The 19,682-nt window shown below is 41.3% G+C and overlaps 1 protein-coding gene across 4 annotated transcripts in view; it reads left to right on the top strand.

Moving 5' to 3' along the window:
- Positions 1–467: 467 nt before the first annotated feature.
- Positions 468–19,682, top strand: part of DNAJC27 (DnaJ heat shock protein family (Hsp40) member C27) — a 28,761-nt gene continuing 9,546 nt past the window's right edge. The window contains exons 1-6 of one of the 4 annotated variants that reach the window (XR_636189.3): positions 468–742; positions 5,258–5,340; positions 9,383–9,452; positions 15,145–15,309; positions 15,956–16,078; positions 18,632–18,821. Coding sequence is in view for 3 of the 4 variants with exons in the window: in XM_021924646.2 (XP_021780338.1) it covers positions 656–742; positions 5,258–5,340; positions 9,383–9,452; positions 15,145–15,309; positions 15,956–16,078; positions 18,632–18,910 (807 nt within the window). In the remaining variant the exon portion in view is untranslated. Of the gene's footprint in view, positions 743–792; positions 1,005–5,257; positions 5,341–9,382; positions 9,453–15,144; positions 15,310–15,955; positions 16,079–18,631; positions 19,247–19,682 lie in introns of those variants that run through there. The other 3 variants (XM_021924646.2, XM_003908349.4, XM_003908350.4) reach the window with 3 other exon arrangements.

The following is a 19,682-nucleotide window of genomic DNA, read 5'->3' as shown; positions in this document are numbered from 1 at the left end:
CCAGATTCAGAATCGCTTCCCGCCTTGCCCAAGGCCGTCATCCAGAACCAGGGTTCCGACCTCCCCACTTTCCTGACTCTGGGGTCCGCCTCTCGAAGATCTCGAGCAAGGGGAACATAATATTGGAGGGGGAAGAGGAGCAGCAGACCGGCCCATGGAACCGAAGAAAAATCCAGGAAAAAACAAAACAAAACAAAAAACAAAACACTCCCCAAAGGACCAGATACTACCAGACCTGCCCTGAAGAGCCAATACATTTCCACCACTCGGCTGCGAAAGCAACAAACGCCTCCCGTCCGGGCGTCCCTGAAAACAAGGCCGCGCTCACCTCGAAGGGCAAACCCAGCCGCCCCCCAACACCTCCTTCCCGTCAGGGGAAGCAGCCCCAGAGACCCGGTAACCCCGGCCGCGTATCCAGGGCCTGCAGATGACGTCAGCAGCCCCGCGCTAGCATCGCGAGACTCCGCCTCCCTCTCCCTGCTCCCCGCGCTCCCAACCGCCCGCGCCTGCTGCCAGGCAGCGGCTGGGATGGCGAGCAGCGGAGGCGAGGCGGTGACGAGAGCAGCGGGTCCGCCATTGGACGAGGAGGCCTGAGGGACGGGCCAGCGGTGCACAAGGAGAGACCGAGGCGGGTGGCCCCGAGAGAGCCAAGGCCATGGAGGCCAACATGTCGAAGCGGAAGGATCCCGGCAGGTCTCTCCGCATCAAAGTCATCTCCATGGGCAACGCCGAAGTGGGGAAAGTGAGTACTGCGCGCCGGGAGGGGCGGGCCCCAGCGTGGCGGGGCGACGTGCCCATTGGCTGGAAGGGCGGCCACTCAACGGCCTGGGGCCCGGCCTCCTCTCCGCCCCCGAGCAGGCCCGGGTCTCCGCCGAGGGGTGCGGCTCCGCGAGCGAAGCTCCCCGACCTTTTTGACCTTTGCGTTACCCCCTCGTCCTCCGACGTCACTCTCCCGGAGATGCAGTCTGGGGTGGCCTCTAGGCCTTGAATATGTCCCCCAAAGAGTAAGGAGGCCTGGGTTCCCATGCGGGGCCGTCGGCCTAGATGCCTTGCCCGCGTTCTAGGGGGCTGTCCGTTACCGGGAAGTGGAGGATGAAAGTTGAGTTCCCCCAGCCGGGCCTGGGAGTTGGCGGAACGTCATGGGGTGCGTGTGAGAATTTGGGGTTCGCGAAATGGTGCCCGGCAGCCCAGATTCTGCATTCCCGTCACGAGAGAGCGTAACTGACGTTGATGTGTTTCACAGGGCAGGTGCCAGGGATGGCCGGGGTCCGGCGCTGTTTTGTTTTGCGTTGTGTTTTATTTCTGGTGGTGTTCCCATATCTATTAGTTCCACCGCCCTTCTCTGCCCCATCTATGGTTCACCAGCTATAAACTCTCCTTTAGTATGCGGGAAGGTAAGGCCAGAGGTAACCTGAGGCCTTTTCCCTGACGAATTCCAAGACGGCCTTCTCTTCACCCAAATTATTTCTTCTGGGCAAGTGGAAGCTGTTGGTTAAGAACTTCCCAACGACATCAAATCAATGACCGAGAAAAGATTAGAACCTAAGTCTTCACATTCCCACTGCGGTGCTCTTTCCATCGTTGTCAAAATCAACTCCGAAAGAGCTGTTAAGGCAGTGCTTAGGCCAGCGCCTGGCACCCAGGAGATGTTCAGTAAATGTTTACTTAGTGTTTTTTATTTCTACGTAGCATGATCCTGTACTGCCTATGTGTGTATGTGCTAGCATAGTATTCACTGAAAGTCAACATTTTTTTGAACGTCAGCTGTGTACGTGCGAGGTTTTTTGTTTGTTTTTTTAAGCCTCTAGGGACTGGGCACGGTAGCTCAGGCCTGTAATCCCAGCACTTTGGGAGGCCAAGGCGGGCGGATCACTTGAGGTCAGCAGTTCAAGACCAGCATGACCAACAAGGTGAAACCCCCGTCTCTACTAAAAATGCAAAATTAGCCAGGCATGGTGGTACACGCCTTTAATCCCAGCTACTTGGGAGGCTGACGCAGGAGAATCGCTTAAACCGGGGAGACAGAGGGTGCAGTGGGCCGAGATCGCACCTTTGCACTCCAGCCTGGGCGGCAGTAAGACTCTGTCTCAAAAAAAAAAAAAAGTTATTTATTGTGTCTAATGATGCAACATTAGAAGCAGCTCAGAATGCCTGGTGTCACCACATCTATTTAACATTTTTCTAGTTTTATTAGCCAGTGCAATTAGACAAGAGTAAGAAAATACAAAAATATTAGAAAAGAGAAGGTAAAATTAACATTATTTGCTAATAATGCGATTGTTTACCTGGAAACCTAAAGAGAATTAACTGAAAAACTATTAGAAACATGAAAATTCAATAAAGCAAAGTTAATACCCACAAATTAATAACTTTATTGTGTCCAACTTATATTCAGAATTATATTGGAATTACACATTCCAAATGTGTAATTGAAAAACAATTTTAATTTACAGTTACAACAAAAACAAAGTGCCTAGGTTTAAACTTAACATGAAATAGGCAGCACCTATATGAAGACAAGTTTCAAACTCTATGAAGAGACATAAATTACTTAGGCAAATGGAAACATATACTTTTTCCTTAGATAGGATTATGCAATATTGTATAGATGTGAATTACTCAACCTACAAATGAAATTCAATTCCAGTGAAAACATCAATAAGGGTTTTTTTTTTTTTTTCCAGAACATAATACAAGACTACTAAAGTCTTTTTGAAAAATTAATGTGAAAACAACAAAGAAAATTTTTTGGGAAAAAAAGGGAAATGAGAGAAGACTAACTGTTATCAGCCTTGTTAAAATATTTTTCAGGCCGGGCACAGTGGCTAACGCCTGTAATTCTAGCACTTTGGGAGGCCAAGGCAGGCGGATTGCCTGAGCTCAGGAGTTTGAGACCAGCCTGGGCAACACGGTGAAACCCCATCTCCACTAAAATACAAAAAATTAGCCAGGCGTGGTGGCACGTGCCTGTAGTCCCAGCTACTTGGGAGGCTGAGGCAGGAGAATTGCTTGAACCTGGGAGGCGGAGGTTGCAGTGAGCTGAGATCTTGCCACTGCACTCCAGCTTGGGGACAGAGCGAGACTGTCTCTAAAAAGAAAAAAATTTTTTTATTCACAGTGATGATGGTTTTTCAACGTTCACAATTTCCACCAGAAAGGTTTTCCTTAGTGTTGGGTAAACCTTCCTTGGATGTCTGTGAGAGCTTTTTGCATGCATTCCCATATTGGTTTCTGTGATGTATAAAAGTAGACTCCCATGTTACAAATAGGAAACTATGCCGTGATACCTGAGTCTTGACATCATCACATTCACATGTTTGGTGTTGGAAGTTAAAACATGATTCCCTTTTCAAGTGTGGTTCTTGAGAGACTCAAGTACATTTTGTGACAGGCAGTAGCATCTTAAGAATTCTTAAGTCCAAGAAGGGACTTGCTCCTGATCTCCCTGAAGATCTCTACCATTTAATTAAGAAGTAGTTGTTGTTCGAAAGCATCTTGAACAGAAAGAATATAAGGATGCTAAATTCCGTCTGATTCTGATAGACAGCCGGAGTCACCCTTTGGCTCAATATTGTAAGACCAAGTGAGTCCTCCCTCCCAATTGGAAATGAGTGATCTGCAGCCTCTGTCCTGGTCATATAAATTTGTCTATGTACTCAAGCAATGAAATGATTGTTTTATTTAAAAAAAATTTTTTTTTCAAGCTACCAAACTTTTCCCATTGGTATTGGGAAGGAAAATGGAGACATCAGTGGAACAGAGTAGAGTCCAGTAATAAACACAAATACATAAGGAAATTCAATTTACAACAAATGTAGTAAAAGTATGGGAAAATAGAGACCATTTAGTAAATATTGCTGGAACAACTATGTACTATTTGAGAGTAGGTTCGATTCCTATTACATTCCTTTCTCAAAAATAAATTCTAGGCTGGGCACGGTGGCTCATGCCTGTAATTCCAACACTTTGGGAGGCTGAGGCAGGCAGATCACGAGGTCGGGAGATCGAGACCATTCTGGCCAACATGGTGAAACCCCATCTCTCCTAAAAATATATATATAAATAAATTCTAGATGGATAAAAGTTTTAAGTGTAACTTTTTAAAGAACTTATTATTTTGCCTTAGTGGTAAAAGTAACACATACTCATTTTAAAGCAGTTGGAAAATATAGGATGATATACAGGTAAAGCATTTTAAAGTTAAAAATTAAGGAATGCCTTAGTAATTAATCATTGGCTCAAACAGCAAATCAAAACAAATGACAAAGTAACTAGCTAGCAATGAAAAGGAGGGAATATTTGTGTATCACAGACTATTGTGCAACCATAAAAAAGTGAGTAGAGCTATTTTAAAGTTAACTTGGGAACCATAATTTGTTATTGCTAAGAGAGAAAAGCAAACTCTAGAAGTATGTGCAATACTCTATGAAGTGAGTACTTTTTACTGCAAGTAGGACAAACCCAATTCAATTGATTTAACAGGAAATTTTTTTTTTTCTCTTTTTGAGACAGCGTCTCCCTCTGCCACCCAGGCTGGAGTGCAGTGGCACCATCGTGGTTCACTGCAGCCTCTCCTCCTAGGCTCAAAAAAAAAAAAAAAGGAACTAATCTAATAGATATTTGGAGATGTGGATCTCGTCTTGGCAGTGAGGTCAAAGCTAGACAGGTATCATTGAAAGCGTAAGAATAGAAGACATCTTCAAAAGAAAAGAGCACAGGATTGAGAACTCAACTGAAAACATATGCGTATTTAGTAATAAGGGAAGAATTTAAAAATAATTTTTCTTAAAATCTTTTAACACTTGTTTCAGTTATCTTATAGTTTTGTCTTTTTTTTTTTTTTTTTTTTTAAGGACAGAGTTCACTCTTACCGCCCAGGCTGGAGTGCAATGGCAGCAATCTCAGCTCACTGCAACCTCCGCCTCCCAGGTTTACACAATTCTCCTGCCTCAGCCTCCCGAGTAGCTGGGATTACAGGTGCCTGCCACCATGCCTGGCTAATTTTTATATCTTTGTAGAGAGGGGTTTTGCCATGTTGGCCAGGCTAATCTTGAACTCGTGACCTCAGGTGATCCGCCCTTCTCAGCCTCTGAAAGTGCTGAGATTACAGGTGTGAGCCACCACGGCACACCACTTTTGTCTTTTGAAAATGCTTTTTCATGGTGATGAATGGAGGAACCATAATGAAGAAATATACTTATTATGTATGTGTTCTCACTGTATATTTACTAAATGCCTGTATTTTTTACCTTTTTAGAGCTGTATTATAAAGCGATACTGTGAGAAAAGATTCGTGTCTAAATACCTGGCAACAATTGGAATTGACTATGGAGTTACAAAGTAAGTATATTGTTCCCCTGGGTTTATAAGTTACACAGAAGTTCAGAACTTTCCAAAATGATCTATATTTGCATCAGTGCACTTGTGTAGGTAATCTTGAAATGGAGACTTTGAAGATAAGTTGAGAAAGATGGGAATAGGAGACCTTTAAAGGTATCTAGTGATCATATCATTCATTCAGCCCATGTATTGGTATTGAGCGCATCCAGTTCACCAGGCCTCATGTTAGGTGTAGGCTACAATGATGAAGATGTCAACACGAAGCCTAAATGGCAGGTGTAGCTTTCCAGGAAACATGTTTTTATATTAGCAGTTCCTTCTAGCAGGTGTGTTTTTAGAGCATTTTGAAATATTCTCTCTAAAAAGTCTATAAATATTGTGTGAAACATTTTCTACCAGAGAACTTTTTTTAATTGGTTTATGATCTTCATAGCTATTAGAATCCAGCAAAAATGGGCCAGACACGGTGGCTCACACCTGTAATCCCAGCACTTTGGGAGGCCGAGGTGGGCGGATCACGAGGTCAGGAGTTCAAGACCAGCCTGACCAACATAGTGAACCCCTGTCTCTAAGAAAAATACAAAAATTAGCCAGGTGTGGTAGCACACATCTGTAGTCCCAGCTACTCAAGAGGCTGAGGCAGGAGAATCACTTGAACCTGGGAGGCAGAGGTTGCAGTGAGCCGAGACCGTGCCATTGCACTGCAGCCTGGGCAACAGTGAGACTCCATCCCAAAAAAAGAAAAAAATAATGAACAGGTAAAAGTAAAGTTGGGTCTAATTGGGGATTTATCTGGCGATGAGTCAGGAGGGGGTTGAGCTTGAAGAGTTGGATGTAATTAGCAGGAAATAGCCATACAGTAGAATTGGAGTAGGTAGCATACTCCCTAAACATGAAATTTCAGGTGTTCACTGTCTTGGCCCCATTCTGGCCTTCCCCCTTTTCTCTGTTCCGTTACACACTTTACTTTCCATCCACACTGAACTGCTACCCTCAGACTTTCTACCTCTGCATCATTATGCAGCCTGTCCACTTGGAACACCTCTGCCAATTTCTCTGAGATATAAACATTCTCCTGTTCCCGTAAGGTCTTCTAAACATGCCCTTTATTGGTCAGGACTCTTTTTGGTTGCAAATGACAGAAATCCTAAAATTCTCTATGCTATTTATGGTACTTACCAAAAATTGCCTTGTATTGTTATTATTTGTATATGTGTAATGTCTCCTTCTAGATTATAAACTCCCTGAAAATGTATTAGTATAAATTTTCTCCAAGTGCCTGGCATAGTGCTTATACCTAATAGGTACTCAACAAATACTTATTGTTAGGTAAGATAGATACATCTAAAGAAGAAGATTGCCAGATTAGACTATGAGGGCAATTTTTAAGAAGGTAGACTAAAGTCGTGACATATAGCTAGCAGAATGTCAATTAGGTGAAGAGTGGAATCAAGTTCAGATGTATTCTTCATGGCTATTTAAAGTGGCCCCAGTAAATGGTAAAGTAAAACTCAAGAGTTCTATGTAATGCTCTCATAGCACTGTTTTCAACTGACAGCAGCAGAGGGTATTTCTGCAAATTTTCTTTAAAGAATGAAAATTGTAGCTCTTGGCAGTGAAATGTACGAAGCTCTTCATTTGAAATTCATATTTCTGGCTTGGCACAGTGGCTCACGCCTGTAATCCCAGCACTTTGGGAAGCCAAGGTGGGCGGATCACCTGAGACCAGGAGTTCGAGACCAGCCTGGCCAACATGGTGAAACCTCGTCTCTACTAAAAATACAAAAATTAGCCAGATGTGGTAGCAGGTGCCTATAATCCCAACTACTTGGGAGGCTGAGGTGGGAAAATCACTTGAACCTGGGAGGCGGTGGTTGCAGTAAGCCAAGATTACGCCACTGCACTCCAACCTGGGCAGCAGAATGAGACTCCTTCTCAAAACTAAATAAAAATAAAAATGAAATTCACATTCTTTCTTTTTTTCTCCCCTGAGACAGAGTTTCGCTCTTGTCACCCAGGCTGGAGTGCAGTGGTGCAATCTCAGCTCGCTGCAACCTCAGCTCGCTGCAACCTCCACCTCCCGGGTTTAAGCGATTCTCCTGTCTCAGCCTCCCGAGTTGCTGGGATTACAGGCACGTGCCACCACACCCAGCTAATTTTTGTATTCTTAGTAGAGACAGGGTTTCACCATGTTGGCCAGGCTGGTCTCAAACTCCTGACCTCGTGATCCGTCCACCTCGGCCTCCCAAAGTGCTGGGTTTACAGGCATGAGCCACCGCATCCAGCCTGAAATTCACCTTTCTTTCTAGTTTTCTTTTCCTCTTTCCTACTTCAAAGCATAGGATTTCATCAGTGATGTAGTAGGACATCCTGTTTAGGATAGTTCTGTTCTGAATTCATATAAGTAGCTAGTTTATTTATCTAAGATGTGAGAATTACCATATTATGCCATAGGACCGTGGTATATTCAACAGACTATTTTGTTTCTGGCAGAAATTTTTTTGGAAGAGATGTTTGTCCCATGATGAGTCAGGAGAATATAATTGACAGAAACCTATTTCAAACCAACTTAAGCAAAATAAAAGAAAAAGGATATTAATCAGTTCACATAATCTAGCAACAAGGATGCAGCTGGGCCTCAGAGATGGCTGGAATCAGGGAGGGAATATAGACAGGTCATTTCACTACATCTCTCTCCCTCTCTACCTATTGGCCTGGAATAACTTTTTTTTTTTTTTTTTCGAGATGGAGTCTGGCTCTGTCGCCCAGGCTGGAGTGCAGTGGCCGGTTCTCAGCTCACTGCAAGCTCCGCCTCCCGGGTTCACAACATTCTCCTGCCTCAGCCTCCCGAGTAGCTGGGACTACAGGCGCCGCCACCTCGCCCGGCTAGTTTTTTGTATTTTTTAGTAGAGACGGGGTTTCACCGTGTTAGCCAGGATGGTCTCGATCTCCTGAGACCTCGTGATCCGCCCGTCTCAGCCTCCCAAAGTGCTGGGATTACAGGCTTGAGCCACTGCGCCCGGCCTGGAATAACTTTTAAACATTCATCCTTGTGTTTTTCTTTAGTGTTTGAATTATTTCTAATGTTCCTTTATCATTTTCCACTGGTGATTTTTCGTGGAAAAAAAAAAGACTGGAAGCAAATATGCTATGATGTTAACAGTAGTTAATTCTAATATGAATAGTTACTGTTTCCCCTTTGGTTTTATTCTTTATTTCCAAATATCTGAAAACAAATTCACTATTGCTCTTGCTCAAATAAAGATCACAAGAAAATTAAACAGACATGATTCATATACATCTTTGTTATTCTACTGTGTGATAACCAAATATAACCAGTGGTAATTAAGATGTCTCTTACTAAGTGAAATAAAAGTTTTCATTTTCCTTCATCTTGCTCCTACTTATCCCAAATCAATTTTTCTTAATACCATAGTAATAGCTACCCTTTGTTGGTTGGGAGTGGTGGACCAAAGTTTCTAGAGGTGAAGGTGAAAGTGAAGTAATTGAGAATGCCTACTGCATGTGGGTTCAGTGTTCTTGGGATAAGAAAGCAGGATGGGCCGGGCACGGTGGCTCAAGCCTGTAATCCCAGCACTTTGGGAGGCCGAGACGGGCAGATCACGAGGTCAGGAGATCGAGACCATCCTGGCTAACACGGTGAAACCCCGTCTCTACTAAAAAAATACAAAAAACTAGCCGGGTGTGGTGGCGGGCGCCTGTAGTCCCAGCTACTCAGGAGTCTGAGGCAGGAGAATGGCATAAACCCGGGAGGCAGAGCTTGCAGTGAGCTGAGATCTGGCCACTGCACTCCAGCCTGGGCAACAGAGCGAGACTCTGTCTCAAAAAAAAAAAAAGAAAGAAAGCAGGGTCTTCTGTCAGGTTGCTGACTGCTGTTGTAAAGATGATCTGGAATGAAGAAGAGGCACTAAGAAAGCTTCATAAATTGCATACACATACCCTTTTGAAATTTATAAATGATACTAAGGTAAATGGAGAAACCATGACTTTCTTTGGGATTGTTTCCATTTGAACATTTCAGGGTACACGTCAGAGACAGAGAAATCAAAGTTAACATCTTTGATATGGCTGGACATCCCTTCTTCTATGAGGTAAGAAAGCCTTTTTGACAAAAGCTATATCCAGTATTGGTGGTGGTTTGGGGAGAGATCCCGAATTATATGAAACAACCAATATTGATATCATGTGTAAAATTGCATAATTTTAGCTTGATCGTGGCTTGCCTTCAGAGCCTTAAGTTAATAGACACCTGTTGATCTTTTAGGTTATCCTGTTAAATAGTGGTAGGAAATTTCATTGCCAATATTTCAAACATTTCAATAAGACATTTTGACTTTCAGAGGACTTTTGCTTTTTACCTCATACTTTAGCCTAAAATGTGGAAAAAAAAAATTACATTTATGCTTGGACTTAAGAATTCAGTGATGTGACTTCTTTGACAACAGAGTACTGGAGTGATCGTTCCTATTCATGCCTAGTCATCTGCATTCTTTCCAGAGAAGAAACTAAAGCAACCACTTGGTTTATTTTCATCTGCTTGCCAGCTCTAAGTAATCCCCACATGAATCTCATGACCATTCTCTTTTGTTTTACCTTCCTTGGGCTTTGTCATTTTTCCTAAGGAGGTTTTTTGCTCTTTTCTAGTTTGGCTGTTTCACTTCTGCCCTTATCTTCATCATTTCCTTCTCTCTGCTTGCTTTAAGCTTATTTTGCTCTTTTTGTTTTAGATTCTTGAGGTGGGATCTTAGATTATTGATTTGAGACTTTTTCCTTTTTTAATAAATTCATTTAATGCTACATATTTCCCTCTCAGCACAGCTTTGTGTCCCACAAATTCTGAGATGTTGTATTTTCATTTTCATTCAGTTCAATGTATTTCTTTAATTTCCCTTGAGACTTTGTGTTTGACGCATGAGTTATTTAGAAGTGTGTTGTTCAGGCCGGGCACAGTAGCTCATGCCTGTAATCCCAGCACTTTGGGAGGCCAAGAAGGGTAGATTACCTGAGGTCAGGAATTCGAGACCAGCCTGGCCAACATGGTGAAACCCTGTCTCTATTAAAAATACAAAAATGAGCTGGGCGTGGTGGTGCATCCCTGTAATCCCAGCTTCTCAGGAGGCTGAGGCAGGAGAATCACTTGAACAGGCAGAGGTTACAGGGATCCAAAATTGCGCCACTTCACTCCAGCCTGGGTGAAAGAGTGAAACTCCATTTTGAAAAAGAAAGTGTGTTATTCAAAAACAAAAAAAACACAAAAAAATGCTGGGCGCGGTGGCTCACGCCTGTAATCCCAACACTTTGGGAGGCCGAGGCGGGTGGATCACCTGAGGTCGGGAGTTCAAGACCAGCCTGACCAACATGGAGAAACCCCATCTCTACTGAAAATACAAAATTAGCTAGGCATGGTGGCACATGCCTGTAATCCCAGTTACTCGGGAGGCTGAGGCAGGAGAATTGCTTGAATCTGGGAGGCGGAGGTTGCGGTGAGCTGAGATCACACCATTGCACTCTAGCCTGGGCAAAAAGAGCGAAACTCCGTCTCAAAAAAAAAAAAAAAAACACATACACACATACAAAAACAAAAGAAAAAAAGTGTGGTGTTTAGTTTCCAAGTGTTAGGAGATTTTCCTGTTATCCTTCTGTTACTGATTTCTAGTTTGATTCCATTGTGATCAGAGGCTGCCTCAGTGATGATGGCTGCTGACTGATCAGGGTGGTGGTTGATGTGGCAGTTTCTTAAAATAAGACAACAATAAAGTTTGCCACATTGATTGACTCTTCCTTTCATGAAAGATTTCTCTGTACCATGCAATGCTATTTGACAGCATTTTCACCCACATTAGAACTTCATTCAAAATTGGAGTCAATTCAGTTAAACTCTGCTGCTGCTTTATCAACTAAGTTTATGTAATATTCTAAATTCTTGGTTGTCATTTCAACAATGTTCATAGCATCTTCACTAGGAGTAGATTCCATCTCAAGAAACCACTTTCTTTGCTCATTGATATGTAGCAATTCCTTATTTATTTTTTACTGTGAGACTGCAGTAATTCAGTCACATCTTCAGACCCTATTTCTAATTCTAGTTTTCTTCCTGTTTCCACCACATCTGCAGTTACTTCCTCCACTGATGTCTTGAACTCCTCCAAAGTTATCTGCAAGGGTTGGATTCAACTTCCAAACTCTTGTTAAGGTTGATACTTTGACCTCTCCCCTGAATCACAAATGTTCTTAATGGTATCTAGCATGGTGAATGCTTTCCAAAAGGTTTTCAATTTGCTTTGCCATGCAAATTGAATCACTATGGAAGCTATAGCCTTGCAAAATGTATTTCTTAAACAGTAAGACTTCAAAGTCAAAATTATTCCTTGATCCATGGATTGCAGAATGGATGTTGTGTTAGCAGGCATAATAAAAACAGCTTTAATCTCCTTGTACATCTCCATCAGAGCTCTCGGGTAACTAAGTGCATTGTGAATGAGCAGTAATATTTTGAAAGGAATCTTTTTTTCTGAGTAGTAGGTCTCAATAGTGGGCTTAAAATATTCAGTAAACTGTGCTTAAACAGATGTGCTGTCATCCAGACCTTGCTGTTCCATTTATAGAGCACGGGCAGAGCAGATTTAGTATAATTCTTAAGGGCCCTAGGATTTTCGTTATGGCAAATGAGCATCAGCTCATTTAGCCCCTGATAGCTCTGTTAGCCTGTAACAAGAGAGTCAGCCTGTCCTTTGAAGCTTTTGAAGCCAGGCATTGACTTTTCCTTTCTAGCCTTGAAAGTCTTAGATATCATCTTCTTCCATTAGATCTGTCTATTCCAAGGCTGTTTCGTCTACATTGAAAATCTATTGCTTAGATTAGCCACCTTCATCAGTGATCTTAGCTAGATATTTTGAATAATTTGCAGCACTATATCAACATATGCTGCTTCATGTTGCCCTTTTATGTTGCAAAGATGGCTTTTTTCCTTAAACCTCACGAACCAACCACTGCTAGCTTCCAACTTTTCCTCTGCAGCTTCCTCATCTCTCTCAGCCTTCATGGAAATGAAGAGAGTTACAGACTTGTTGTGCATTAGGTTTTGGCTTAAGAGAAGGTTGAGGCTGGTTTGGACTTCTATCCAGACCACTAACGCTTTCTCCATGTCAGCAATATGCTGTCTCACTTTCTTATCATTCATGTGTTTACAAGAGTAGCACTTTTAATTTGGTACAAAAGGCCCAGCTTTTGGCCAGTTTTCGAAATGCCTTCCTCACTAAGCTTAATCATTTCAAGATTTTGATTTAAAATGAGAGATATGTGACTCTTCCTTTTACTTAAACACTTAGGAGCCATTGTATTGTTATTAATTAACCTACTTTCAATATTGTTTTGTCTCATGGAATAGGAAGGCCCAAGGAGTGGAAGAGAGATGGGGCAACAGCCATTTGGTGGAACAGTCAGAATATATACAACATTTATTAAGTTTGCTGTCTTAAATGATCTTATATGTTCATGGTACCCCAAAACACTTAAAATAGTAACAGATATCACTGATCACAGATCATCATAACAGATATAATGATGAAGTTTGAAATATTTTAAGTGTTACCAAAATGTGACACACACATAAAATGAACACACACTGTGGAAAAATGGCACCGATAGACTTGCTTGACTTGGGGTTGCCACAAATCTTCACTTTGTAAAAAAACACAATATGTACATACCGTCCAATAAAGTGAGGTGTGCCTGTGTGCCTTACATAGGTGCAATAAAGTGAGGTGTGCCTGTCTCTGCTAGGCCCTGTGGGTGACACAAGGGTGGATACATGAAGATGCATGTCTTCACATTTCTTCTAGTGTAGGAGGGAAGACAGCTGGATATGCTACTAACTGTAAAACTGGGCAGGAAGTGATAGCACTATTAGGAGTACAAAACCATATGGTACTCCAGGGGACGTAGAGATTACATTCTGTTTTGCAGGAGTAGGGGGCTGGATGGTGAGGAATGGGACAGAGAAAGCTGCATGAGAGATACAGCATTATAGCCAGGGCTTGAACAATTAAAGATAAAGAGGTGTCTGTTTCCAGATTGAATTAGAAAGGCATGGGGCAGGTTTGGGGAATGAGAGATTACCCACTTTGAAGGTCGGGGATAGTGGGAGGATAAGACTCGGAAGGTTGGTGGAGGACTGATCAGAAACTTTTAACATTGTTTGAGAAAGTTGGAACTTTGGAGAATAGTTTAAGAAGGAAGAAGTTGAAGGGTTTCCTGTGTGCATATTGAATTTGAGATTCCAACAGGACATTCAGCTGGAAGAATCTGGTGCTAATTAGAAATGGAAGTCTGGAACCTCAGAGGAGAGGGCTCATCTTGGAGATTCTCACAGTTGAAACTGTACAAGTGGTTGATGTTGCTGATTTGGGAGGAAGGATTCAAAAAGACAGGAAGAGGGCACAGGACAGGATTTGGGGGATTTTGGTGGTAAGCTGGAATGGGAGCAATAGAGAGAAGAGGAGTTGGTGAAAGAGAATTTAAGAGCCTAGGGAATGTGATGTATGGGAGCCAAGGCAGCGAGAGTTTTAGGAAAGAAGAGAGAGCCCATTGTTACTACTGTAGAAGGGCCAAAGACCATGAGTACTGAGGAAGGGGACTGGTGGCTTAGTCATCTTCAGTTCTTTCTGATTTTGTTGGTTTTAACTTTAGGGGATAGCTTCTTAGTTTTCTGTAAGCAAATAGGAGCACTTAATATCCTTGGTGCAGATACCTGCCTATGCCCAGAAACCCTACCTGATATGTATAACATGTTTTCATTTCTTATACTACATAGCCTGTGTGGGTCTGAGTACATTTGGGAATTCTGTGAAAAGAACGTATAATATATGGCCTCTGTCAGGGTTCTTTCTGGAACTTTGTCCCGGAAACCCTGTCTGTCAATGCTGCTCCTCACCCACTTAACCTCTCTCTGGCCCTAATGTTTGAGTATGCCCATACTTCATGCTGCTTCTTCCCGGATTTGGAATGAAGCTCAGAGAATGGATGCAAGGAAGGAAGGGGAGGGTGTTAAATAGACATTGTTTTTCAGGCACCATGCTAAGTACTTTGCCTGCATTATCTCATTTAACTTTCATAATAACCCTGTGAAGTAAGTAGTATTATCCCCATTTTACAGATGAGGAAACTGAGACGCAGAGAGGTTAAGTGACTTGCCCAAGATCACACAACTAGTAAGTAAGTGTGAACCCAGATCTGTCTGACTCCAGAGCCTGTGCTCTTTTCCATTGTATTACACTGAGGCTCTGAGTTTGGAGTTCTAAAGTTGGTGTGCAGACCCGAGAGTCAGGGAAGCTCTGTCTAGCACCCTGGGGGAAGCCAGCTTTGGGATATGATTTATAAATGGCTGTACCCATTGCTGACACTTGTGTCATTTTTGCCTTAAGTTCTTTTGAATTGCTCACTCACCCTCCTAATTCTTCCTAAGAAGAACTTTATATAATTGGTGTTCTTTTAAGGTCTACTAATAATTAAAGACTGATTTCCTCTAGGGAGTGGAACTGGAGGTGGGATGGGGTGGGGCAGGAGGCTATTGTTTTCCATTGTAGGTCCTTCCTATACTAATACATTTTTAGAATGACATTACTTTGATTCTATAAAAAATCCTCTGAAGACCAGTAGAAACAGATGCAATAGCAAACACTAAGAATACACAAGAGAACACACTTTGCCAGGTTAATGACTATGAGATATATTCTTATAACATCACAAAAACTACGTTTTGTGTATCTGTCCTTTTATTTGAAGGTTCGAAATGAGTTTTACAAGGACACACAGGGTGTGATACTGGTCTATGATGTTGGGCAGAAAGACTCCTTTGACGCCCTTGATGCGTGGCTGGCAGAAATGAAGCAAGAGCTTGGACCTCATGGAAACATGGAAAATATTATATTTGTAGTTTGTGCCAACAAGGTAACCCCTCTGGAAATGGTGTGTTCAGGTTTCTAGGGGAAGAGTGGAGCTTTGAGTGTTGGGAAACAAAAAGAAAAGAAAAATTCCTTATTGTATAATATGGGAATCAATAACCTTTCAAAACATAACGTCCCTAAGACAAAAAGAAAACAGCACAGCAACCTAAAACCTGCTACATCAAGATTTGTATACTTTTTTTTTTTTCTTGGTGCCATACTTGGGGAAGGATGTTTGTGACTGAGCGGGAGCAATGGGTCCTAATAATCACACTCTGACCCGACTGGAGTAGGGGCATTAATTAGGTGATGTGGACTATGGAAAGGTATGAAAAGCAGACTGTGGCCCTAAGGGTATGGCAGATATCATGAAACCAACTTTAACAGAACTGAGTAACAGCTGTTTTCCCAAGGGATCAGGTGGGACATTGCAGCAACAGGCACTCGTCCTATTGCCATAGAATATCAGTCTACATTCAATATTAGGTTTTGTTTGTGTCCCTTTGGTCCTGGTAATTTTACATACTAGTGCAGATGTTTACTAAGAATAGCTTTGCGTTAGTAAAGGATTGACAAAGACCCTCACTGGGTCCATTCTAGTAGGACAAGGTTGTAATCTTCTCTCTGCCCCCCGGCCCCTTCTATTTCAGATTGATTGTACCAAACACCGCTGTGTAGATGAAAGTGAAGGACGTCTTTGGGCTGAAAGCAAAGGGTTCCTGTACTTTGAAACTTCAGCACAAACTGGAGAAGGCATTAATGAGATGTTCCAGGTAAGCTAGCATTTTGTCGTTTTAAGGTTTGTGTCAAGGCCACTGTGCCAATTTTTAGTTTAAATTATAGGAAGCAAAAAAGTAATAGGAATTTCTCATTAGAGTAAGCTCTTTCTTTTCAAAGAATCTAGTGAGATAGAAATAGAGAAAGGGGGAGAGAAAGGAAGAGAGAATGAGAATGAGTGATCTGCCTGCTGTCTATTTTAGATGAGACTTAGCTGATCATCAGAATTACCTGAGGAAATTCTTCAAATTACATACTTCTGGGCTCCAGACCTACTGGAAGCTTATGTTGCAGTGGAGTCCAGGAAGCTATATTTTGAAAAAACTCTCCAGGTGATCCTGAAGATCATCAAGTTTAACAACAGTTATTATACACTGCTTAAGCAGGACAGAGATTTTCTTCAAAGCCACCTTTGGCTAATGGTATTACATTTATATGCATAATCAAATAGAAGCATTACTGTGGCAAAATTACCTTGCCACAGCTCGTATAATCCTATATTGTAGCCCACAGGGGTACAGTTAGAGAATAGGAGACTCTCAGTATAGACTCCAGCCAGTCACACAAAAATAAGGCCTTGCCAATCAAGCAGGAAATAGAGGGAGATGCTCACATTGCAACCTGAATAGATGGCCACTTTAAAAAAACCTACTCATCTTGAGTAATTTTAAGGGAAATAGGCTATTTAAAACAGTAACTTATAAAGTCAGCCCTTAATTATAGATACATTTGGAGGTAAGTGGTAGCATGAATAATGTATTTTTCTTCTTATGAATATATCTGATATTTTGGGAATTTTTAGCATTTCAAATAATATAGTTACACTATAAAGAGTTGTTCTTAATTGTTGAGTGGGATTGTACTTAATCTTTTATGCTGAATTTCCTTCTCACAAGATGTCACTCCTCCTACTAGAAGACAGATTTCTTCCTTGGCTGACAGGCTGAATTAAGCAAAAGTATTTTCTATTTCAAAATGAAATAAAGTTGATGCTGGTTTGCCATGCTTTCTATTCTTTTGAGTACATGGAGCAATGTGAGTTTGTGCCTGTATGTGTATAATAATGATACCTAACCATTTGACTAGTACTTTACCATTCTAGAGAAGTTATACATTTCATCACATGGAGGCTTATAACAACAATGTATGGCAGGTATTGTTATCATTTCATATATGAGAGCATCTAAGGGTAGTAAAGTGATTTGTCCAAGGGACATAATTGTTAGAAATGAAATGTTTTTCAGCAGTTTAAAGATGCTGGTCCATTCTCTTCTGGCTTCCATTGTGTTTCATGAGATGTTAGCACTCATTCTGACTCTTATTAATCTCTGTGCCTAATGTGCCCTTTTTTCTCCCTGGCTGCTTTCAAGAGTTTCTCTTTTCTTTGGTTTTCAGCAGTTAGAATATGATGTGCCAAGATGTGATTCTCTTCATTTTTATTCTATTTGGGATTTACTGAGTTTCTAAGATTGGTAGGTAGGTGTTTTTCATCAAATATGGGAAGTTTTTTGTTTTGTTTTTGTTTTACTATTATTTCTTCAGATTTTTTTTTTGGCCACATTCTGGCTCTCTTTACCTTCTTGGCCTCCAATTACATGTATATTAGACCATTTGATTTTGTCCCAGAGTCCCTGAGGCTATATTTATTTTTAATCTATTTTTTTCTGCATTTTTCAGATTGCATAGTCTCTGTTGATTTTACTTCACCACTGACAATCTACTGTTAAATTCACTGAGGGAAGTTTTCAGCTCTAGAATTTGCATTTGGTTCCCAGTATAGTTCTCAGTTTTCTATTAGATTGTCTGCTCACTCATTAAGAGTATATTTTCCTTTACTTCTTTGAATGTATTTTTCTTTACCTCTTTGAAATATTTATAATAGCTGTTTTACAGTCTTTGTCTGCGAAGTCCAACATTTGAACCATCTTGGGTTCAGTTTCTATTTACTACTTTTTTTTCCTGACTATGGATCACATTTTCATGTTTCTTTGTATGAATAGTGGTTTTTGATTGAACACCAGACATTGTGGATAACACATTGTAGAGACTTTAGATTCTTTTATCTTCCTCAGAAGACTGTTGATTCTTGATTAAAGACTGTTTAGTGTTGATTTTTGATTCCTCAGGAGGCAGTTTAATTATTGGCAAATTACAATGAACTTGTGTTGACTTGATTTTTTTTTTTTTTTTTGCCTTAATAGCAAGGATTTGAAGAAAGCTCAAAGTGTTTCCCAAGCCCTTCTAATTTGGCAGGACTCAGCTTCCAAATTCTGTCTCTTTTGCAGATCTTGTCAGCTCTTGGTTTTAGGTTTTGTTAGGATGAGTCTATAATTTTTAGGGCACAGCCTTTCTGTGGTGCCTCAATAGGTGGTAGGGCAATTAATAAGGGGTTAAGGCAATATCTCCACTCTGACAAGGCTAAACCATACCGTTCCCAGGATAGCTCTTTCTGTAGCACCACTAGAACTCAGGATATTGGTTTTGTTCTCAACCCCATAGCAGCTGTTACCTGGTAAGCCTTGAGTGATCTCACCCTATGCATATTATAGCCCAGCCTTTGGCCACAGACTCATGAGAGACCCCCATATGGACTTGGTGCCCAGCTCTGCACAGCTCTCTTCTCTCCAATGGCCTGCTTTGCAGATTCTAGCCACCTCCTCAGCTCAATGAGACTTGTGTCTGCTCAGACTCCAGCTCTCTGTGACGTGGTCAGGAAATGGACTCCAAGTAGACAACCAGGTGATTGTGGGGCTTATCTCTCAGGGAATGGTCTTGTACTTGTTCTTGTCTACTACCAACAGTTTTTTTTCCAATTCAATAGTAGTTGATGGCAGGAGGTCTAGTCCAGTATTCATTACTCTGTCATAGCTGGAACTCAGACATGAAATTTCAACAGGCTTTGGTCTCAATCCTCGTATTCTGTAGCCCACACCATGGCTTGTCTTCTATAACCATGTGTGTGATGAATGAATCCTTATGCCTTCAGAAATCTATGAATACTCATATTTCAGGCTAACTCATAGGCTAGAAGACAATCTTACTGACACACAGCTAGCAAACATCCGTGAACTGTGATCCCTTTTATGTGACTTGTATCTTTTTAGCTACATCTTGGATAGAACTAATGGATAAATTAGTCTGTTTAAAAAAAAAAAAAAAAAAAAGACTAACAAGAAGAGAATAATTACAGTATTCTATAAGTAAGTACTTAAAAGTAGTGCTTTCCTGTTGGTTCAATTTAATAAATATTTTCTTTATTTCCTATCTACTTAATAGACATTTTATGTCAGGAAGTAACTTGGTTTTATCTGGTTGATACTGTTAACAGAGAGAGCAATATTAAGATAGACTAAAGCCAAGCTAATACATCTTGTGTCTTGGTCTCTAGTGGTATTCCTTTGACACCCCTTTTCAGACGTCAAGGCTTCTTGTTAGGTTACCAGGTTGATTGGCTAATACTAGAGGTAAGAAAGAAGAGTCTGAAAGAAAGCTAAAAATTTTAGAAGATAACAAGAACTATAGAAGAATCCAAAAAAGAAGAGGAAAAGATTTTTAAAGAAATTAGAAGAGGAGATATGTCCATTTAAAAGTAGCGGTAGT

This window comes from Papio anubis, chromosome 14 (genome assembly GCF_008728515.1).
Source record: "Papio anubis isolate 15944 chromosome 14, Panubis1.0, whole genome shotgun sequence".
Classification (NCBI taxonomy): domain Eukaryota; kingdom Metazoa; phylum Chordata; class Mammalia; order Primates; family Cercopithecidae; genus Papio; species Papio anubis.
Note: the sequence above shows the minus strand (reverse complement) of the source record. Positions and strands in the feature narration are given on the sequence as shown.